This window comes from Agelaius tricolor, unplaced genomic scaffold (genome assembly GCF_023055355.1).
Source record: "Agelaius tricolor isolate 1412-34295 unplaced genomic scaffold, bAgeTri1.0.p SCAF_7, whole genome shotgun sequence".
Taxonomy (NCBI): domain Eukaryota; kingdom Metazoa; phylum Chordata; class Aves; order Passeriformes; family Icteridae; genus Agelaius; species Agelaius tricolor.
The window spans coordinates 18358595-18380795 of NW_027269267.1; the positions used below are offsets into that span (position 1 = coordinate 18358595).

The 22201-nt window shown below is 38.6% G+C and overlaps 1 protein-coding gene across 8 annotated transcripts in view; it reads right to left on the reverse strand.

Annotated features, from left to right (window-relative positions):
• The window catches only part of GLRA2 (glycine receptor alpha 2), a 121513-nt gene that overhangs the window by 76236 nt on the left and 23076 nt on the right, over window positions 1-22201 (reverse strand). For 4 of the 8 annotated variants that reach the window (XM_071430495.1, XM_071430496.1, XM_071430490.1 and 1 more), the window contains exons 3-4: window positions 20084-20151; window positions 13033-13256 (exon numbers count right to left, since the gene is read on the reverse strand). In XM_071430495.1, coding sequence (XP_071286596.1) covers window positions 13033-13256; window positions 20084-20151 — 292 coding nt within the window. Of the gene's footprint in view, window positions 1-13032; window positions 13257-19919; window positions 19988-20083; window positions 20152-22201 lie in introns of all 8 variants that reach the window. The other 4 variants (XM_071430497.1, XM_071430491.1, XM_071430494.1 and 1 more) reach the window with 2 other exon arrangements.

The window sequence follows — 22201 nt, forward strand, 5'->3', positions numbered from 1 at the left end:
GCTGAGCAGAGCAGAGGCAGAGAAGACAACACCAGGTTAGTAAGATATGTCCTCCACTAAAGCACCAGTGAATGTTTTGTGTACAATACTGAACCAAATAATCCAAAAGCTGAAATGCCTGGTTATGGGACACATGGTTTTATCTTGGAAAAGCAAAAAAAAAAAAAGAGGAAACAACAACCACAGGGGTTTTTTGATAGACTGCTGTTGTTCTGTTGGAATGAGTCCCATTTCCAAGCCTTCATTCTTACTGCTCAGCCACTAAAAGAAGGAAAAACCATTATTCAGTAAAAAAATCACATTGCATAAAAGGAGCGCAGATAGAAGAAAGTAAGCCTAAAGGAACATAATCATACAAAATATATTTCTATTTTAATTTTTCAGTTGTTGTTGTTCCAGATAAAGCATAACTTTACTTAAATGGGAATACTTTTAATGTTTCTTTCTTTTTTCTTCCTTTTTTTTAGTTGCTTTAACCTTTTAACATTTGAAATCTATTTCAAGACCATCTCTTCTATTGTTTTTTTTTCTTTTTTTTCTGTGAGAAGAAATCATTTTTAGCTAACAAAGATATTGAGATGGCCTAATTACAAACAACTACCTTTGATAAACAGTATAAATATTGGGATTTTGTTTTAAATGATATTTTTAAAGTACATTTTTATTTCTGATTACATTCAGTACGAAAAACCCCACTCTGAAACAAAGAACACCAAAAAAAAACCACTCTGTGCCCATTTATTATGAAGGGCAGTAACAAGTCTGATTTGAAGGGACACTGAAACTGACACATTATAATGACAATAACTTTTTAGCTATGGCAGGGAACCCACAGGTCACCTGTTTAGAAGTATAACCCTGAAACAATGTTGTCCCACAAACGTATGTGATCTCTACAGAGAAATACTTGACTAAATTCTCTCTCCAAAGATGATTTTGTGGTTCTTACCACATACAACTGATTCAAGGTCTTTCAAGTTTATTTCTTCACCATGTGAAGCTTTGGAGACCACCTGGCTGGGGCTTCTAGCCATAAAATCACTGTGACAAAAAGATGATATTTAGGTAACTGAAATCAAAATTTTCTCACCCAGATCTAAAACCACATTCAACATCACTGCTGTTGCCTACATGTGGGTTACCTAGGAAAAGTCACACTATTTTCATTTTGACACAGTCTTGACACAGCAAACAAGATGACAGTATCAGGAAATTAGAGATCACATTTATGTGGCACTGAGATGAAGAAAAGTCCCCAGTCACAACATCTCCATAGGAAATAAGCTCACATTTGACCTTTGGGATCAAATAGCAGAAGTATTTAAAAAAAAAATTCATCTAGAGAAAAAAGTTTATCTAGTAGGTGTGTAAGTGTCATTGAAAATCTGTCCTTTCCTGATTTAAATATTTTAAGTCCTTGCAAATGTTAACTAGTCTCATTTTCACTAGGTAATTTCCTGCATTAAAGATTGAGCTAATTAAGTTGCTAATCCCCAGCATTAACAAAACAGTGCCTCGGTCTCTTTCCTGAAACACTGCCATGTCAAACTCCCTTATTTTCAGTCATCTTCTAAATATGGCTTAGATGTTTTAAGCTCTTTTCAAACATGCCTTTATGCAAATTCAGCCTTTGTAAATATGTCATTTGTTTGCGTTCATTGAAGTAGGCATGGGCTATTCACCCCTTGGATTTTAATGACTGTCAGGTGTGGACTGCACACTGACTTGCTTTCCTTTCTTCTTCAGCCCTTTCTATTCCCCATAAATTCAAGTAATTTGGGGGTTTAATTACATATGGTCAGGAAGGTCCCTCATTATTTTAATATCAAATTTATGAGAAAGCAAATAGACCCAGTTGCAGCTTTCAAGATTCACAAGGAAAAAATAATCTATCTCCATTGATATAAGGCAGATATATATTTTTTTTTTTCCTGGAGGTGAGATGAGAAAATTATGTAGGCTCATTTTGTAGGTCCACACAAAGCCTAATGTCCTACTTTCTCTTCCTAATCATTGTTGTCTTTCAAAAAGACTTAATTATTCTCTTCTCACCCTGAAAAATGAAAAATAATTTCTATTCACTGTGTTGATGAGAGTAGCTCAAGACATCATGTTTATAGTTAGTTAGAGTTTTACCTCTACCTGTTGTTCACCTCAGCACAGTAGCTATTCAGAATGAACATCTTTGCCTCTGGTCCCTTTTAGCAGCAGTAATGCAAGTGTTGAAACAAGTGGTTAGAGCCTTGTCTCATCCACAGATCCACTGGTTTTCAACAAGATTACTACATACTAAATGTTCAGCAGCTGGAATTTGAAATAGATCCACTGAACTCCATGCTGGTGGGTCAATTTATACCAGTTGAGTCCTTTTCATTAAAACTATGAGCCTGCAAATGTTTCCAAACCCTGGTGCCATGTCACTACTTGATATATATCTACATTAATAAGGACATGGGGTCATAAATGAAAAGTATTAGGTAGCTACAGCTACCCACATTGCTGATAATAACAGTGTCATTGACAGAAAATATTTCAGCAAAATTAATGTCTCACACTTGGCAAATTTAAGAAGGGCCCCTGGAGGTTTGGAGCAAAGAGCAAATTTAATGGGGAATTACACTGATGAATACTTTAATCGTTAATAAAACAGAACAAACTGCTACAGAACAATTATTTTATTTTCCAGGCATCCCGCCACCAAGGCATTTGAGATGCATAAACAACAGATTGGTGGTGGAGAACCATAAAACACTGATGGGAAGTGCTTTATGAACCATCTGTAAAACTGAAGTGAGAAGAAGTTGACCAGGGACTTGATTTTGCTTCCATTACCTGAGCACCCTCCACCCCACGGCTGCCAGACCCGGGTGGCACAGCTGGCTCACAGAAAGCTCTGGGGCTGAGCACATTTTATTTTCCAGCTGAGCAGAGAGGACTCATGAGGGAGCAGGAGGGAGTCACGTCTCCAGAGCCTCAGCACACCAGGCAACGTGCCAGGGACAGCAAGCTGCCTCAGAGAAGAGGAAAAGCTGCTCTCTTCTTTCCCTCCCTGCTCCCTCACTCAACCCACAGCCAAGGAAGAATCAAACCCTGGAATAATGCAAATAAGAATATGAACAGAACAAAATACAGAATCGGAGCCAGAAAACAAAGAATGAACAATTAGCTGCCACTGTGACAAAAATAACAAATAAATAAATAAATAAATAATGTCACTGAGCAGCACTGTAGCACAGACAGGGCTATAATCCAAGTACTCCAGGGCAGCATTCTCTGTGTTATATTTTGGACCCTCTTCCTGACACCTTAAATGCCTTCAAAGTGCAGCAGGCACTGCTGGGATTTCTTCACTCAGCATTACATTCAAACTCCCCTCTTTCATCTCCTAGTTTCACTATCACTAAGACTTGGATTGTGGGCCTGCCTCTCTTCCCAGCCCCACTCAAAATCTTTAAATTTCTGGTGACCCCAGCAACCCACTTATAGGATCACTCAGAGGTCTGCATTCCCCAGTTTCTGCAGGCAGGAAGGCAAGGTCCTCTAGGCTGTGGCTGCTGTCACAGAGGTCAAAATAAGGCATCTCATGGGAAAAAATAAATAGTCTGACTGCTTAATCAGAAACCCTCATGCTGGTTATCTTTTACACCTGAACATGTTTTGCAGTGTCAGTGTTTTGCCCTGGTGTGAGCTGCCATGGCCCCAGCTGTGCCAGCAGCAGAACCCGGCACAGGCACCGCTGGTGCCCGAACGCAGCCGCTGCATCACCACCCCTCCGAGGGAAAGGCACTGGAGGGGGGACACACCTGCAGCCAAGGGCTCAGAGGTGTTTATGTGCAGGGCAGCCAAGTCCTGGGCTCAGTCCTGGGGCTGAGATACTGTGTTTCCTGCCTTTATCCTGTTCCTGCCTTTATCCTGTTCTTTCTCCAGCCCCGAGACATTTTCCCCATATCCTCCTATGCCTGCCCATCTACCCTACATCTCTCTCAGGGACACCTACATGACACAGAGCCCAGACGTTTTCCTTTGCCTCCTGGTCTATCCTCACACCCCTCCCCCCTCCTTGTCCTGTTTACCAATTCCTGTCAAATGCCAGTCCCACCTGCTTTCAGGGTATTGAGTTGTGAGGCCAGTCTGCCTTTGAAAACTAACCCCCAAAGCCACACCATCAGTAGAGGGTAAGTATCTTGAATTAAAAAAAAAAAAAAAAAATTAAAAAAAAAAGGAAATGTAACGTTTGTAAATAGATTATTCTCAAGATGATTTCCAATCTCATTCTTTCACTGGAGGGTGAGGGTTTTGAATGCTGGGGCTCCCAACCATCACAGATCTTCTCTGGTAATCTCACAATGCAACAAAAACACTTCAGAGTACTTTACAGACAGGCTGCTTGTGAATGGTCTGCAACACTAATCTGAAGTAATGAACTGCTAGTATTTTGTTGAACACTTAGGGAATTGTGTTTACACATTACATAATCCAGGAATTTTTTTTTAAATAAATTTAGGAGACTATATAATTTTAACTGAGATTTGATGTATTGCCTTGTCTGCAGCAACCACTGAACTGTATTCTAGCCCACCTCTTTACAAGCAGCTATCGCTCCTTAGCCTGATGTCTTGCAAGACACCCAAAACTTCCCTTGATCTCAGTGACATCTCATCCCAGAGGAGGACACTGGTTCCACAAGAGAAGGGCCCTGGGGATCATAATACGTGGTGTATCATGACAGAGGAGTATTCTTTTCATTAGTTATTCTGCAAGAAAGGTTGGTTGTGAGTGGGCTACAGAACAGCAGCCTCCTCACAGAGTTTTTGTAATGATAAATAACTAGGATCAGCCCTGTTATGTATAGAAATACTGTTGGAAATTTAAAAAGTCCTGTAGATAAGGGTATAAATCTCTTCTGTCTGCAAAAAACCCCAAGATTATCTCCTCACTAGCATGAAAAGCAATAAATGCCTCACCATGAGTAGGCATCATGTTAAAAATAACATTTTGTTTCTATTCTTATCCCTTCATTCTTTCACACTACGCCCATCTGCACCTCAGCTGCTGGGACAAGAGATTTCACAATCTAGGATTTTATGCTGCAAATACCAGAACATAAATAGCACATGCATGATCACTGGTAGCATTGGCTACATTCCATTTTTATCAAAAAACTAATACCTGTGCAAACCCCTCAGCGCTGGATTTAGTGAGACAAGTGGGATTTCTTTTTTCCAGCATTGTTAAATCTAAAGATGCTATTGTAAATTGCAAGGTTTCTGGTATTTTTCTTAAAGCTCCGAGCTGACAATAAAGTTAAAGATATTTTAGTGGTACTTTTTCTCTTTGAAAGATTAAACTCCTGATCCTTCTAGCTGCTGAAATAACATTAAAATATTACCTAAGCACAAGCAGATAAAGTTCCCTATTAAACTGGCAGGGGAGATGAAGTTGCACAGCAACCATGACAGCATTGCATGACACAGGAGCAAATGCCATTCAGGCTAGTGACACTGAAACAGGGAGGAGAATCTAAAATCACTTTATATTCCTCCCAGCCCCCTCTCTTGGGTGCCTGAAAGAAGGGCACACACTGATCACTTATCAGAAGGCAGAAAAAAATTTCCCAGTGGCATTCTTCTTTTAAATGTCTTTTCATTTTGTAGTCCATCTCATTATTTTTTTAGGGACCTGACTCATCATTTTGAATGCCAATTCTGGTAATTTTCAGTCTACAGGCTTTGTCCTGTTAAATGGAACAGTCAAACTGACTGGTTTTTCCCTTATTTTTGAGGAGTCCTGGAATTCCTCTCTAATATTTGTCATGTTCTGCAGCTTCATTTCTGCCAGGTGGGAATGGGCTGAAGTCGAGCTTAGAGGAGACATGGAACCCTCTCTGCTATGGCAAAATGTGAGTTTCAATCTGGAGTTTCAGTACTGCTGTTTCTGAGCATGTCCTCAGTCCCTCCAGTGCTTTGCCTTGCTTCATGTACTGCTTAACAACACAGGAGCTGGCACAGAGCAGGGTGGTGGAGTTCTCATTTCAAGCATCCCACTTCTCATTGTAATGCAATCACTGTCTGCAGCTACACAATGCCAGCACATGAGCTGCCAGCAAATGATTTTCCAATTATTGCTCAAACAAATCTATGAAATTAAATTCAAGTGTGATTGTATGTAACAGGTAAATTCTGTAAGCACCTGTTTCCTTTACATGACAAACAGTATTTCACCTTTTCTTTTTTTCTCTGTCATTTTCTATCTTAGTTTTCCTGCAGTGTGTGTTTGGTATGGTGTTGCTTTCCTCCTGGCATGATGACATCTCTGTTCTAAGCCATATATTTCAATCCAATTGGCAAAAAGACCTTTATCCCTGGGACCATGTTCTAGGAAAACATGCTTCTTTGTACCTTTTAGGAAGGGTTCCTTCACCTGCATCATTTCACAGCTAACCTTTAGCTGGTTAAATGAAGTGATTGATCACCAGCAGCCGAGGGCAGGCATTGCCAATAGCCATAAGGAGGGTGGTACACACACATCCTTTGGCTGTGCAACCATCCCATTGGCACAGGTGTCCAGAAGGAGCCACCTGCCAGTATTTTTGATCCTGCCAGCCAAGAACAACTTCACGTGTACAAATTGGTCTCCAGTAGCATTTCTCACTTTTGTACTCAGAACAAAGTCTTCCCTTTTAATTGAGACACGGGAATACAGGGCTGTAGAAGTGACATTTCATGCCATCAAGTCTGATCATCTGCTACCACCCAGAGTCACATCCCCTCAACCCTTTCAAAAATGATCAAAGTTCATTTGAATCTACGCTGTGTGTCCCTATTTCTGTTGGAATATTGTTGCTGGAATTCAAGGTGTATACGGCTGTAAACTTTGTAACTTCCTCTCTGAGCTTACTTATGACCAGTTCAGAGCCATTTGCTCTCCTGGCAGCATTGTCCTTTGGTCTAAGCAGCTCCCCTCTTGTGTTTGTATTTACCTCCTCTGCTCTCCTGCCTCATCTGAGCATGTGCCTGGCCTTAGAGGAAGAAGTGAGGCTGTACATGCTCAGATATAATGCCCATATCCCTACTTTGTTTTAAATGCCTTATGAAGTGAAAAGCAACAAATTTTTTGTCATTAAAATGTAAATTATTCTTTTCTTAAGCAGTATCATCAACGAGGTTTTCACAATAGCTATGTTAGTTGCATGACAAAGTACCCACATTAGGTTTTATTATTTATTTAGTAGATTTTATTATTTGTTATGCAAAGCAAGTACTTTAGACACAACAAGAAAATAAGGGTGTTGGAAACCTGGGACTAGATCCTTAGACTGAATTTGTAGATTGGGAGGGAATGAGATAGAAGGGAATAGGTGATGCATTAAAGAGAGTATTTGGAAACAACCCTGAAGGATGAGAAGAATCTGAGTTCATTTATTTAAAAGGCCCCAAAAGGAAGGGGCTGGAGTGAGGCTAGAAGGAGAGGCAGGAGTGAGGGCAAAAAGGAAAGAGAAAGGCAGGGTGAAAACCAGAGAGCTACTGATAATCCAAGGACATTGGGTTCAGCTGTAATGAGAATGGCTGCTTGTCCCATAAAAGGCTGCAGTTTTTTAGCTTCTGAAACCATTGTTATTATTGTAGTCATGCTTATAGGAAGACAAATTTGTCAAATTCACTGGATTCATGTAGCATACAGCCACAATTTGGGAAGTGTCCGTGTCCCAGGAAATTGTGCAGCATAATAAAGTTTAATGATTGTAGCTCTATAAGGCCTCAGCCCACAGTACATATCAGCAGTGAAACACCAAAATGTTTTAGATGTTCTCTGTTTCAGTTAGCATTTCCATTGACTATTCTTCAGTGTTCAGATTTGGTTTAAATGTAGAAAATTTATTTTGACATATGTATATGAAGAAATGTTATGCTTTTGTAAAGTTAGGGAAGTTAAAATGGGGCAGTGTACCATCTTGCCAGTGTAAGAATGAAATAATTCTCAGTGAAAATGTCCCTGTGATTATTCACATTCACTTCCAAGGGAAAATCACCACCTTGTCAATGCCAGTGTTATTCTGATAGGACCTGAGGTAATGGATATGTTTGTGTGAGGTGGCAGTTTAATAAGCAAACAGACATGTCAATCATGATAAATGTCTCCATGATCCCACCTCTGCCAATCTGTCACATGGACAATGCTGCTAGTCAAGTCCAAATCCTCTTAAATCCCAACACTAGATTGTAAAATAAAATTGAAGTCATCAAATTAAAGCACAGAATGCACACAGGGCTGTAGAACATAAAATTTTCTACCACTGTGCTAGGCTAGACTGTGCTGGGACATGGATGATTTACACATAATGGGTATAAATGGAACCTCAATATTGTTTAGCTGACAAAGTCTGTACCCCAAAATTGTTTCAGAAAACTTACACCTGACTTTACTGCAACATGACAACATATTCTATAGTAGCCATGCAAAAAATCCCAGACTGCATCTTATTTAAAAGCAATATATTTCAGCAGGGCAGTGAACTTTTTGCCATGAGCAGTCTGTTGCAGAGGGATCAGCAGTGCTACCTATGTATTTCCTTAACCTGCTTTTCTTTCCCAGAAGGCAAAGAACATGATTACAGAGGAGACTACAAAACACAGAAGTTTCTCTCAGAAAAACTGGGTTATAAAAGTGTCATGGATTACCTCTGATGTTTCCATGATGGACATGGCAGTCATAACTCCTGATCTAACACCTAGTGATGTGTGGGGTTGTGGGGGTGCAGGAGGGAGTTGGCTCAGTGCTCTGTCCCTCAGTGCTTGGCCACACCAGGGAGAGCTGATTTTGGAAACTCCTGAGCAAGGCAGCTGGCATGGGAGGCAGGTTGCAAATAGCTGTACTGCTTCACAGAGACTTCTCTTGGCTTGCATAAGCAGGTGAGGGCTTTGGGAGGAACCAGCTCCCACTGGTGGGATGTCCCTACTACCCTGTCAGCTACTTGTTGTGGAGTGCAGGGCTGGTGACCATTCCCAGAGCAGCTACACAAACAGAGCAATCCAACACCTCGAGCCTTCTCTGTTTGCAGTGCCCCCCAGCACAGAAGTGCTTCCAAACAGGCACTCTGCCCTCAGCCACAGCAACATCTGCAACTAAAACTAGGTCGATAGTTGAAACCACAAGGAACTAATGGTCTACATAACTAACAGTTCTGGCACTGGGAAGAAGAAGAAAGACAGAAAAAGAGGTATTTTGAAAGACTTGAGGAAAATCTTCCTAGGTAATTAATTGCTCTTTGAACAGGAATAGCAAAAATAGGGAAAGAAATCTAATTTGTGAATTTGCACAGATCTCCTGCCTAGAATTCCAAGTGTCTCTCTTGTTAAAAAAATCATGCAACACATTCTAAAATCTTCTCCTTTTAAAAAATATGTAGTAATCTGCTTTGTGACTATTTCTGGCTAAATACACTGGCACTACAATTCAGAGCAAAGCTCAACTGAGAGTGTTCCCTGGAGCAGCAAGTTAAAAAAAAATATATATATAAATTTACAATGTTTTTACCTTCCTGACCACTATATTCTAGATTCAGTGCTGTGGATCAATATTATAGTTGAATTATATCACCTTCTGGATCAATCTCATATGGCTGAGATGCACTGAAAATATTAAAAAGAGAAGGAGGCAATTAATGCAGAAAAAAACCCACAAACCTTAAATAAAACCACTTTCTATCATTTTGCTAAAATAAGCTTTTAGGCAGATGCTAATATTCTGAGCTGGCTGGCAGCCTGAAATGAGTTTGTGGGAATCAGGTAGCACAAATGGGTGGCTCAGAGAGAATATAAAGCCTTCTGTGAGTTTATTTAGCATTTTCCTGATGTCCCAGGCATCCTCAGGGAGCAGAGAAGACATGATCCTTTTCCCTGGAACATAAAGCCCGTGCAGTGGGGTGTGCAATGCAAAATGCAGGTGTCACACAGAATGTGAGTGCCTGAAACAGGACCCTTGGTACCATCACACCATGCTACAACACTTTCCAAGGGCAGAACCCCCTTCAAAATCCAATCCATGCAGAAATCAGTCAAGGATTGGAAGCAATGAGTCACAAGTATCTAGGGGGTGAAACTGTGTAGGTTATGATTTGAACTCTTACTGCTTTTTCAGCACACGATATAAACACAAACTAATTTATTCAACGCTGCTATTACAAACATTTCTTTTTGACTGCTCTCTACAGAGTGCTTTGAAATAAAAGTTATAGCTATTTAAAAGTTTTTCAATTGTTGTATATGAATGGAACTGAGACTGATCTTGACTAAAGTGAAGTTCCTTGCTGAATATAACTTTGCTGTAATTGCAGACTCCTCAAAATGCTTGTGCCTCTGAGAGCTGTTGCTACATCTCCAGTGGCAATAGCATCTATTTGCAGTATTAAGTAGTTCTGGGCTCCCTCCCCAAGGCTCTCGTTTTCCCTGCAGCACCCAAAGGTGCAGAGCAGTTACCCAGCTGTAGAGCCTGAGGCTGTACACAGCATGCTATCTGAGATCAAAAAAGGTATCAAGGTAATCATCTGAGCATGCAGCAAACATATAAAAATGGGGTTGGATTCCTAAAGTTACGATTCAGAGGCGGGTACATCAACAACTTTTTATTTTCTGTAACAACTCCCAGGGAATTAAATATAGTTGTAGGAAGCTGCAAGTATGAGCATCATGATTATTATAAGGCAAACTCTGATGGAAATCTACATTATGCCTCTTTGTGCTATGTTATGCTTGTTTCTTTGACCAGGTATACAGGAGGAGGATGAAGAGCCTCATGCTTACCACAGGGTGAGACAATTCCTGTAGCCAAGCACTGCACAGGAGGTGATACACAGCCCAGACCCTCACTCACCTTTTCATTATTTTTCTGAGCACCCATATCCTACACCAAATGTCTCATTTTAGTAAGGTATGGACCATGAACTGTTGTCTCAGGTGACTTTCCAAGTTCTCTTCAGAAAGGGCAGGTTTGGCCTCTGAGAGCATTTAACAGCACAAGGCAGTTCAGCCTCCTGCATGGTGCATTTCATGGTTTTGGTGCAGTACATAGGGAAGAGGGCTATCACTGTCACATAATACACACACCTTGCTTCTTGCCCATTAATTACCAGGAGCACTTCTAAGCTCACTTTATGCAAGAACAGTTTGTATTTATGCAAGATTAATTTGATCTTTATCTTGTTAAATTTGAAAATATGACAAAACAGCCTACCTGCTACATCCCAGAGGCATTTGTGAAGTGCTTTAAACATTCAAAGCACACTAAATGCTAAATGTTAAATATCACAATGATAGGCAAAATGCTATTGGTGCAGTAGTGAACATTCCCAATGTACTGAAACCAATCACTAAAATATTCTTGTTTGTTTCTGCATAGCACAACCACAAGAAGCTGACATGGAATAGAAGTCTCTAGCCCAGTATTTAGAGGGTAAAGACAAGTATTTCTAACTGCTCCTGATATCAAGTTTGCATACTCTAGAAAGTGTTAAAAAATTCTATACCACGTTGGATGTGCTGGGTTACTCTGTTACTGTTGTGTGATACAAGTGAGAAGTGATGAGCTTCGCTCAGGGCTCTCTTGGAATTCTGCTTACTCTGCTTCAAATTAATTTGCATTTAGGTGTAGGAATTTTACAAATGTGATATGGCAGCTCAAAATACCACTTTTGCTGCATGAGCAAATGTCAGGAAAACCATCCATCTGCATGCAGAGCAGCACCCAACTGCACTGTTTCCTCCAATAAGATGGTGTCTGATGTCATTCAAACAAACAGATGCATTCATTTCCTTCTCAGGGTGAAACAGGAAATATTTGTAAGTGACAGCATATTTATCACTCTGCTAGTGCTGGTACCATCCTTGTATCCTATTATTTTTCTCAAACCCTTCAGGCAGAGCAATTTGAAACCCTGCTCAGTAACTCTGCTTCATCTGTCCAAATATTACTGGGCTGTTATCAAGGAATTTCCACAAGAATTATGTAAGTGGATGAAGTTCCATCCTAATATTTATTTACTTAACATCCTAAAGAGCGCAGCTATCCCGAGCCTGGATCAATAGTAATTCCTTAATGAAAACGCAGTCAAAACCACGATAGAAATAACTGCCTTCTAAACTAATCTGCTTTACAGATGAGCAAATTGACTAAACAATCTGTTAAACAAATACTATCATGTTTACTTTCTATAATGCAAGAAAGGAAAAAATCAAGAAGCATCCACAGGAAGAAAAAACCCCCAGTAATTGCTTCATTTTAAACAATCCTAAGAGCAATAATAGAGTATTTTGCATCTTTGGCTACCTCTATTAAGCAATTAATGTCTCACAGTAAGCTGAATGTCAAATGAATACTGCAGGTTGTTTGCAGCTATTTATGTCCGTGGAATGCAATTTTGTTTTTCTGCTTATGTCGTCTTTCATCAGGTCATATCAAATCATATTTTGTCAGTGTTTATTAATTCATCTAAAGCTAGTCACATGACATACACTTCAGTGCTCTTAGTACTAAAAACAAATGCTTTTCATAGTTACAGGTGTTTGGGTTTTTTTTTATATAACTAGATACATCCAATTAACCAGTGACTTGCATGCCAAATTTATTGCATTTCAAGCATGTTTTTACTTAAAGTGTTGAACAGTCATTTAAATTAACACTCCCCTTTACTTTTAAGTTGCAACCCATAGACTACTGAAGAGGTGATTTCCTCTTTGCAAGAGGAGTGACTTGAGCTAATGCTAATGGGAATTACTGAGGCATACCATTAAAGTTCTAGACAGCCTCAAGTTTTCAACAAGACCAAGAAGTACCACTGTGCCACTTAGAGACTATTTTGCAAAAAGTAAAATGTTAGCAAAGAAACGTAGGCAAATTTTCCTTCCACCCTGGTATTAGTAAATCTCATTTTAGTTGTACACATGGGACAACAAAAAATTCAACATCTACATTGCATCCAGAAAACCAGAGAGGGAAAGAAAGGGATGAAGAGAAAAAAAATAAAATTAACTGGTTTACCTGATGCTGTACAACACCTTTCCAGTTTTAGAAATCCTCAGCAACTTGTTGTCTGTTGTGACATCATGGAAATTTGCTCCCTTCTCATTGGCAAAGAATAAATCTGGCTTCCAAATAGAATCCAACATAGAGGGATCCAAATCCAGGGAATCATCGGGATATTCGCTGTATGCCAGACGTGAGTCATTCCACTGCTGCCTCAAAAAAATGTTCACTCTGTAGTCCTACAGAAATGTCATGTAAACAGGTTACTAAGCCACCAAAACTGGAAGCCCACTTTAGCTTGCTTTATGTTCTTAGATACACTGCAGCACCAGCATTACAGAACATTTGTGTTATCCTTTGAACCTCAGAGTTGTCACTTGAAAATAAAGTTGTCAAAGTGCTGCATGGAACCAAACAAACACAACTGAGACATTTTCCAAATCAAAATTCCTTCAGTGATGAGAAAAATATTAACTGCAATCTGCACAATTAAATGTAACCCTATTTCAAATGTTGTGGATTACCTAAGAGATATTTGTAAATTCAAAAAGTATTGCAGTTAAATATCTACAATGTCATCAAAGAGGCTACAAAATTACCAATTTAAATAAATTTATCCTAATATGTAAGGCATTTACGTCTAATGCACTCATGAATAGTTTTTAATTCCTGTGAAGCCAAAATTGTATAGAAGAAATTAAATCACCACTTCTTATTTACTACTAGTTTCCTTTTCCTATTTACTGTATGATTCTGTGTATGTTCCTTCATTTACTCCTCCCTGTCTGCATCCCATTAACATTGGCCTGATTGTATTCGTCTGCTTAGTGGTCTGCTAGTCTCAACTGGGAAAGGCAGCAATTACTCAGTGGTTCATTTAGAACAACATTAACATTGTGTCAAGAACTGGTTATTAAAGGGGAGTGCAAAAAGAGATTTCAGGTTCTAAACTCTCTGAAGAGAATGGAAAGAAACAAATGCTTGCTCTCCTAATCCCAGGTATCCAAAGTCAGCAAATAAGATCTTCATCTCTCTGAAATTATCATTTTTAATTTGTTTGTGAACACTCTCTTAGAAATACCATTTACTCTTCCTCTAAAAGAAAAGTATTTAATAATATTTGTATTGATTATATTATCTGAAGGAATGCTTTATCAAATAATTCTGCTGATACTACAAAGCATTAACATTTGGAATTTTCAGCTGCACATTAAAATGGCAACACTGTGCTTTTGACTTGGAAAATGTATGAGCTGGCTGGATTTTAGTCAGGTACCTGAACTGCATAGAAAAGAAGTTATCACCCTGGAAATGTAGATAAATATTCTCCCTGTGATCAGAGCTGCAGAAAGCAGCTTGCCCAATATGCAGACTCTGAACGAGCCCCTCCATTCAGTTTTCTCCCCCTTTGCTCCATGGGGTGGTAGTGAGATGTGCTGCTGCCCTGAAAGAATATTTCTGAAATCCAAACTGATGCAGATTTTTAACCCAATGGAAAGATGCATTACAATCTTAGTAGGTGAATAGCTTTTTTTTTTTTTCTTTTTCATTTTGCTCTTGGGTAGATGTGATTCCAAACAGGAATGTTGACTAATCAGAGCAAGGCAGACCTGAGAGAGGTCTCAAGAATAGCATTTATTAAAGATACTTACAAAAGCCTGTATCTGTTTTTCACAAGTCATTGTACTTTTTATGATGTTCTTGTTTCAGACATTTAAATATCAAATAGCTACTTGCAGTTCTGAGCTTATAAAATGTCGTCACATCTTGTGAGGATACACCATCCATAATTATACTATCCCTTATTTCTTGGTCTTAGAAACTGAGAGTTTCTTATGTTTATAATGTGTCTTTAAGCTTATATTTATCTTTAAGTATATATGAGTCTCAGAGTTCATATGGGACAGCTTTAGCTATAAATCCAGGAATGCACTGATTTGAATTCTGCAGAAAAGAAAGCAGGAGCAACTGCTGATTGAATAAAATTTCTACAACTAGTTGTGAGACTGGCTTTAATTTTTTACTGTGATATGATATATAATGAAGTCTTTGGAAAACAGGGATTTTTTTCCCATGACATAGAAATTATAAATAAGTTAGATCAGTAAATTATATAGAAATATCTAAAAAATTGCTTTGATGAACTTTAATGCTTGGTGACTTAGATAATAAAAAACAGTCTGGAAAATCTTTATTCATAGAAGAGATTGCATAGGATAATATATATTATACCAAAATCATAAATAGTGACAATAAGATTACCCTATATTTTTCAATGTATCCCTTCATAAATTTATCAGTCATCATACCAATACAGTTAGAAATGCTTTTCCTCTGCAAGCTTTGTTGTTAGAAGCAAAACAGAACTGAAACCTTTGCTTACATCTGATAGGCTTTGCATATATATGTGTAGATATTTTAATGAGAAAAAAAATGTAAATATAACATCTGCATCACAAGAACAGCATTATTTTTTCCTCCTATGCTTGCTGTATTAGCAGTAGAGAGGGATGTGTGTTTACACAGTCAGACCTAATCATGTACAGAATTTTGAATTTACGTTTCCTGAGCTACCACTGTAACTATGTTTTGAAGGCAAATTCTCTTGAGAATAGTAGAACAACATGGAGTTGAGGCATGCTACAGTGTGTATTTGGTGAGGTCCTGAGGGTAGAAGTGGGTGTGCTGTAGTAAAGCACTCCTACACAACCACAAGTACACCTACTCTGCAGATTCCTTCTGACAGCACCAGCACTCTGAACAAGGAGTGTGGACCTGAAGATTCAATCTCAGATGCACTACCAGTGTCAGCAATAGCTCAAGGCAACTCAGATAAACAGTTTTCCTCTGTTCTCAAGCCATAAGCTGGCAGCAATACAAACATACTGGAAGAATATTAATCTGATTAGATTTAATAGCTCTATCTGAAGATTTAGGGACTTGATCCACAGATATACTTATTCTGTTTATAGGAACATAGATAGATATAATTTTTCAGCAAACATAAATCCAGATTCACAGAGCAAAGCCCTGGATCCCTTTGGCCTCAGGTGCTGCTGTGGCAGGAGGAGTGCAGGGGAGCCCCTGCCCTGCTCAGTGCTACTTTCTGAACCAGCACTTGTCTTAGGTCTGAGCTTTCCTCCCAGCTTCCCCTCCAACAGCAGGAATTGCCCAGCAGTTGAGTTGGGAGTCTGAAACAAACAGCAGACTTGCTGGCCTTCCATGAATAGCAGGGGTTTGCCAAAAAGACTACTCTATCTCTCTCTAAATCCTACAGATAAATGCTAATTGAAAAGCAGTGGTTTGATGACCTGTTCCAAGGCCATGCAACAGAAAAGCACTTGGCTACCCATGGGTATAAGCATGCAGTGTGTCCCTAATGGCTTCACTGGGAGCCTTTTCTTTAGTTAAAAGTATACATGTGAATTTATCAGGATCTAATAAGCTTATTTGTAATTATGGGGTTTTTTCCCTCTAAATGGGAGATAGTATCATGCAGCCAGCCACAGCAAAGCTTTTTATAATTAAGAAATGACAATTTTTTCTGCTGACATAAGTACTCAAAACACAACTGGAGTTTGGACCATTTACCCTAACAGAGAACCTGCTGCACAGTGTCATTGATTATAGGGCATAGCAACAATAAGAATATCCTCACAGTTAGTCATTTCTGTAATTAACAATTAGCTTGTCAATGTACAAACCACTCTTAACTTCTCCTACAGCTGATAGCTAAAAAATCCTGGTCATTAGGAACACTGAACATCTGAATTCCTTGGGATGCTGCCCAGGCTGATGTAGATTACTCATCTGTAATACTCAACTGCAGTCATGCTGTATAGTGAATTTTCTGCTGAATACTGCATGTGTAAATACTTCCAAAAATAGATACAGAGTTTACTCTCATAACTGCTTTATTCAGTGAAGTTACTCAGAAAAAACTTTTCCTCTTTCTTTGCAAGTTAGGGCTTAAATTAAAGATAAATCAAAGAAAATTTTCAACTATATCATCTTGACTCTGGCCTTTTTTTACCTTTTTCATTTTGGTATAATATATATAATTCAATAAGGAAGAAAAACATTTCTTTTGCAGGAAAAATGATCTATTGGGATACTGTCCCATATGTGCATTATAGAGCAGAAAGACAGTCACATCTGCATTTTGTTTCTCTAGATCTTTGGGAATAAAACTTGTGAAGAGTCTATGGAATTCATCCATCTGAATCAGCATAAAATCCCAGGTTTATTTCTTAATGTAAGGTTTTCATTTTTAGAAGAGTGTGCTGGACATTGGAGCTGTGCTGGCCTTTCACATAGGGAGGAATTTTATCCTGTATTGTGTGTCTTAATCAGAGGACAGAAACTACTCCTGGTAATGTTACTGAAATTAGTAGGTCTGGGACTGTAATCCCATTTGTCATGTTAATTCCTCCTCCTGAAAGCTTCCCTAAGCAAGTTTTCATCTTCCAAGTTCCCAAAGAACTGCTGTAGGTGGTCCAAGTTATATTCTGATAATGTCCCTTCAGTGTATGCACATGGTTTCACTAAGCATTCCTCTCCTCTGAGGCAGGAGTGTCTCTATTGAATTTGTAATCCAGGCTTTTAAATGAATCATTTAGTTTTATGTCAAAACCATCAAGAGCATTTTATAGGGAAAAATGATTCCTAGGAGTCAAACAAACTTGTTATTTATCACAAGGGATGCCAACAATTTTACCACACAATTATATCTGTTTCAGAAAGGCAAAGTAGTTGGAATCGCAATTGATGTCTGCCTCTCAGAACAGACTCCTAAAACTAGTCACAATAGTCATTAAAGAAGTGACAACATTAAGAAAATCAATATCAAATAAGTGAACAGCATCTTAGAGAATCTTTCCACACTTTCAGCAGATATAATGAACAAAGCAAAATAAGAAAGCCAATAGTCTTTGTTTTCATCTACTTGAATGTTTGGCTGTTTTCAGCAAAATGTGTTAATGAACATTGGAAAGGTACACATTTACATATTTGATAGAAGGTAAAATGCAATGAGGGGATTTAATCAAAGCAATGAAGGAGTCTAATTAATGCAATCAGCATTGGGTCGTGCAAATATTTTCATTGAATGCCATCTTGTAAAGCTAGTGGCGTGCAGGGTTTTTGCTACTTAATGCTATGCTGATGTCTCTACACACTAGGATCAACAGACATGACTGGGTAAAAATGCTACACTCACAGCTATCTTCTCAGAATCCTTAAAACACAAGAAAACAATTAATGTTTTCCTAAAATACTGAAAATTAAGTCTGTTGATTATTATGTTACATGCTGATATGTTTATTTCCCTACCATTTTTAAATTTATTTTACTTTTCTTTTAAGGTGTTTTTTAAAATATTACAGATACATAGTCTAAAGCATTAACTTATCTGTTTTATAGCTCTGTATGATACAGCTTGTCATTTACAGCAGTCTTTCCCACGCTGTTAAAGAAAGCAACCCAGCCTAGCAATAACTTGCCTTTTATCTCTAGAAAACATTAAATAACAGGGTGGCTTTTTAAAATAAAATTGTTTAGGAGCAGAAGATTTGTGTTCCCACATTCTTTAATCACCACTTACTAAAATGATGGCATGAGTTACAATTGAATCTAAAATAATATTAAACAGAAGACATAAGTCAGACTAAAGACCTTCTCCTCCTTCATAATACAAGGCCTGCAAGGCAGTATCTATTCCATCTTACAAAAAAGCTGCTCTTTTGGTTTACTTCAAGTGGGCAGCAAGTTCATTATTTATTACCAAGTTCTCAGTCCTGCAAGAAGCCAAGCACCTTTATTGCCTCTGGCTTCAGCAATTCCAGAAAAACCTGGATGCTGTGTAGGAATCTCTGGAAAACAGAGCTGTGAAACTACACTGCAATTTCTTCAAAAGTACCATAGATATGAGCACCTAATAATTATTATGGGTTTATGACATTATTATGATAAATTTGTCAAAAATATCTCTGTGGATTAACCCACGTAGTCAGGAGCACGTAGGCTTGAATAAAAACCAAATCTTTTATATTCACTTTTGAAAAAGATTTTAAAAACTCAGCATCTTTTTAAATGGAATCAGAAAAGTTTTGGCTTTTTTTTTTCTTAGCAAATATTTAAAAAAATAATAGATTGATAGATTTCTAGACTAAAAGACTTTTTTAAAAAGTTAGATGAAAATTTTAATTTTAATTTTTTCTTAGCTTGATTTTTTTTATTCTATATTTTGCAATTTTTAAAATGAAAGTATACCCTTTTTTTTTTGACTGTGTTCTTTGCATTTAGTCAAAATACAAATTTCATTCAGGTGGAATCCCATCATTTCCTAATACTAATTTATCCTCAAAATACCTAAGTCTTATATCCACATGTTCTAGTCATTTGACTCAAGTTTTACACTTCCTTCTGTGGCTGATGTGGCTGCAATTCAGAGAGCTCTATCTCAGTTAAACAAGACCATTTTCTGCAGCAGCAGGTGATTCAGCATGCAGTGTAAGGCACAATCAAATATGGTGCACTTGTCAGGGAAACCCACAGCTGAGCTCCAGCCGTTCCTCTGCCTCTTCAGAGCTAATGAAACCTGAGGAAGCAGCTTTGCACACACCTGTGTGTTTGCTGCCATCACAGGCACTACAGACTGTGGTGCAGTCTCTATGTAGGTGTGTTTAGACTTGATAGGGGAGTTTAATTTTTTATATATATAGTTATTTTATATTTATTTTATGTTATTTTATTAACGTTATTTTTACTCGGGCTTTTAGTAGGTTTTTAGTAGGTTTTTAGTAGCTTCATAACTTAGTAAATGTCCCCACGTCCTGAGCATCTCTATTCTACATCACATCCCACTTCTTCACAAGATGGCTTCAATGATCATTCCCACTCACCATTGTAGTTTCTGCTATTGAACCAAAGCTGTTGATAAATATGTTGCAGGTAACATTTACAGGAGGACCTGCAAGTTGAACAATAAATAGAAAAATTGACAGGTTTTGTTCATGACATATATTAAGTATTGTTGTTCTCTTGCCAATGGCATCATAGCACTTACCATTGTGGTTTCTGTGACTGATCCAAAACTGTTGATAAAAATATTGCAAGTAACGTTTACTGGAGGACCTGTGGAATGCAATAAAAATGTTGCAATACACATTGAAACAAAAGTACAGATCCCTCAGCCTCCGTACAATCTGGTACAGATGTGGCTGAAAACAAGCAGAAAGTGAGTTTTCCCAAACTGCTCACGTAAATTTTGATCAAAAGAGAAGCATTATCAACACTAATTTATTTAACCTAGTTTCATTGGAAGTTGTTATATAAACACATAGAACTACATCCTTGCATTTAGAGATTGACAGAAGAGTTGTGTGAGGGCTTTTTTCTTACCCACAGTACCAGTGCAGAATATACTTTAGCACTGCAACCACTCCTCTCTTCCTTCTCCCTTCATCCAGAACTTAAAATTTTATCTCTTCACATTTACTCCACTCCACAGGCAAACATTTGCCACCGAAATTCCCAGCAAGGGAAATTTTCACACTGACTCCAGTCCACAAACAGCTCTTCCTGCACCTGATCTGGAAGTGTCTGCCTTGCCATAACTAAATATTTTAGCAATATCTGTTCCGGCTCGAACAGATAGCTTTCATTAAACAGCTATTTGCATTCTCTTCCCTCCCACCACCTTTGCTGTTATTCAGCAGTCACTCACGTGTGGCAGAATGAATGGAGATTTAATATTTAATTAGTTGCCTATTAGCCTTCTCGATTTTTTAGGTGTGACAAAATAAACAGGGGCTCTCAACAGAATCAAAAAGGATTCATGCCAAAGGCCTGAATTTCAGTGACACAGAAGTTGGTATAAGCATTGAGTATCAAGTACTTTCTTCTTTCTTTTGCCATTACTATTTTTAATCACATCATGTTCCTTATAAATGAAAAATTGTCAGTGCAGAGAATATAAATATCCCCATTTGGTTTATAATTCAATTTATAATGAAATTTATTTACAAAAGATGGAAATATTATTACTTTCTTTTTCATAAAATGGAATAAACTAATGAGTCCACTGTCAATTTCCTGAGTGCTAGACTACCCACCTTAAAGGAAACAATCATATTGGTTTTGGGAAATAAAACCACAACAGTAACATGTTTTGAGGCTGTTAAATTCCAATGAAGTGTGTTGTTCAACTCAGTTTTTTTACAAGAATTGTTTTTAAAACACTTTCTTTTTATTTTGCAAATGTGTTTTCATTTCCAATACCAAGTCAAAACCAAGCCAAATAGTCTGCTATTTTCCCTCCATATTATCATTTTTGCTCCTTTGAATTGGTGGTATTTCTACTAGCTAGGCACCTTGAACAACGTGTTTCTCTACATCCAGACATAGGGAGTCACTGTATCACTGAAGCTGGAAGGAACCTCTGGAGATCACCCAGTCCCTCTAGTCCATCTTGCCCCAGAGCATCATCAGCTAGAGAAGGACAGTGCCACATCAGACTCTGAATATACCCAGAGATGGACACTTCACAGATTCTCTAGGCAACCTATGCCAGTGTGCAGTCACCCTCACAGCAAAATGCTTCTCTTATGCTTAAGTGGAATTTCATGGGTCTGGAGTGGAATTTCATGGAAGTTCACTGTCTCTCTTCCTGTAACTAGGCACCACTGAGAAGAATCTGGCTACTTTTTCTTTACTTACACCTCATCAGTTATTCATGCACATGGTTGAGATTCCCCAGAACCATTTTTCCCCAGGCTGAGTGGCCTCAGCAATCTCAGCCTCTCCTTGTATGACAGATCCTCCAGTCTCTTAACAACCTTCATAACATTTTGCTGCACCCATAGCAATAATTCCATGTCTCTCTCATACTGGGGAGCCCAGAGCTGGGCTCAGCACTCCAGATGTGTCTCTCCAGTTCTGAGCAGAGTAAAGGATCCCTTCCCTCAACCTGCTGGCCATGCTCTGCCTAATGCAGCCCAAGAGTCCATTGGCTGCCTTTGCTGCAGGGGCACGTTGCTGCCTCATGTTCAGCTTGGTGTCCGCCAGGAGCCCCAATGCCTTTTCTGCAAATCTGCATTCCAGCTGGGCATCTCCCATATTGTTCCTTCCAGGTTGAAGGACTGCATTCCCTTTCCTGAACGCAGTGAGGTCCTGTTGGCCCATT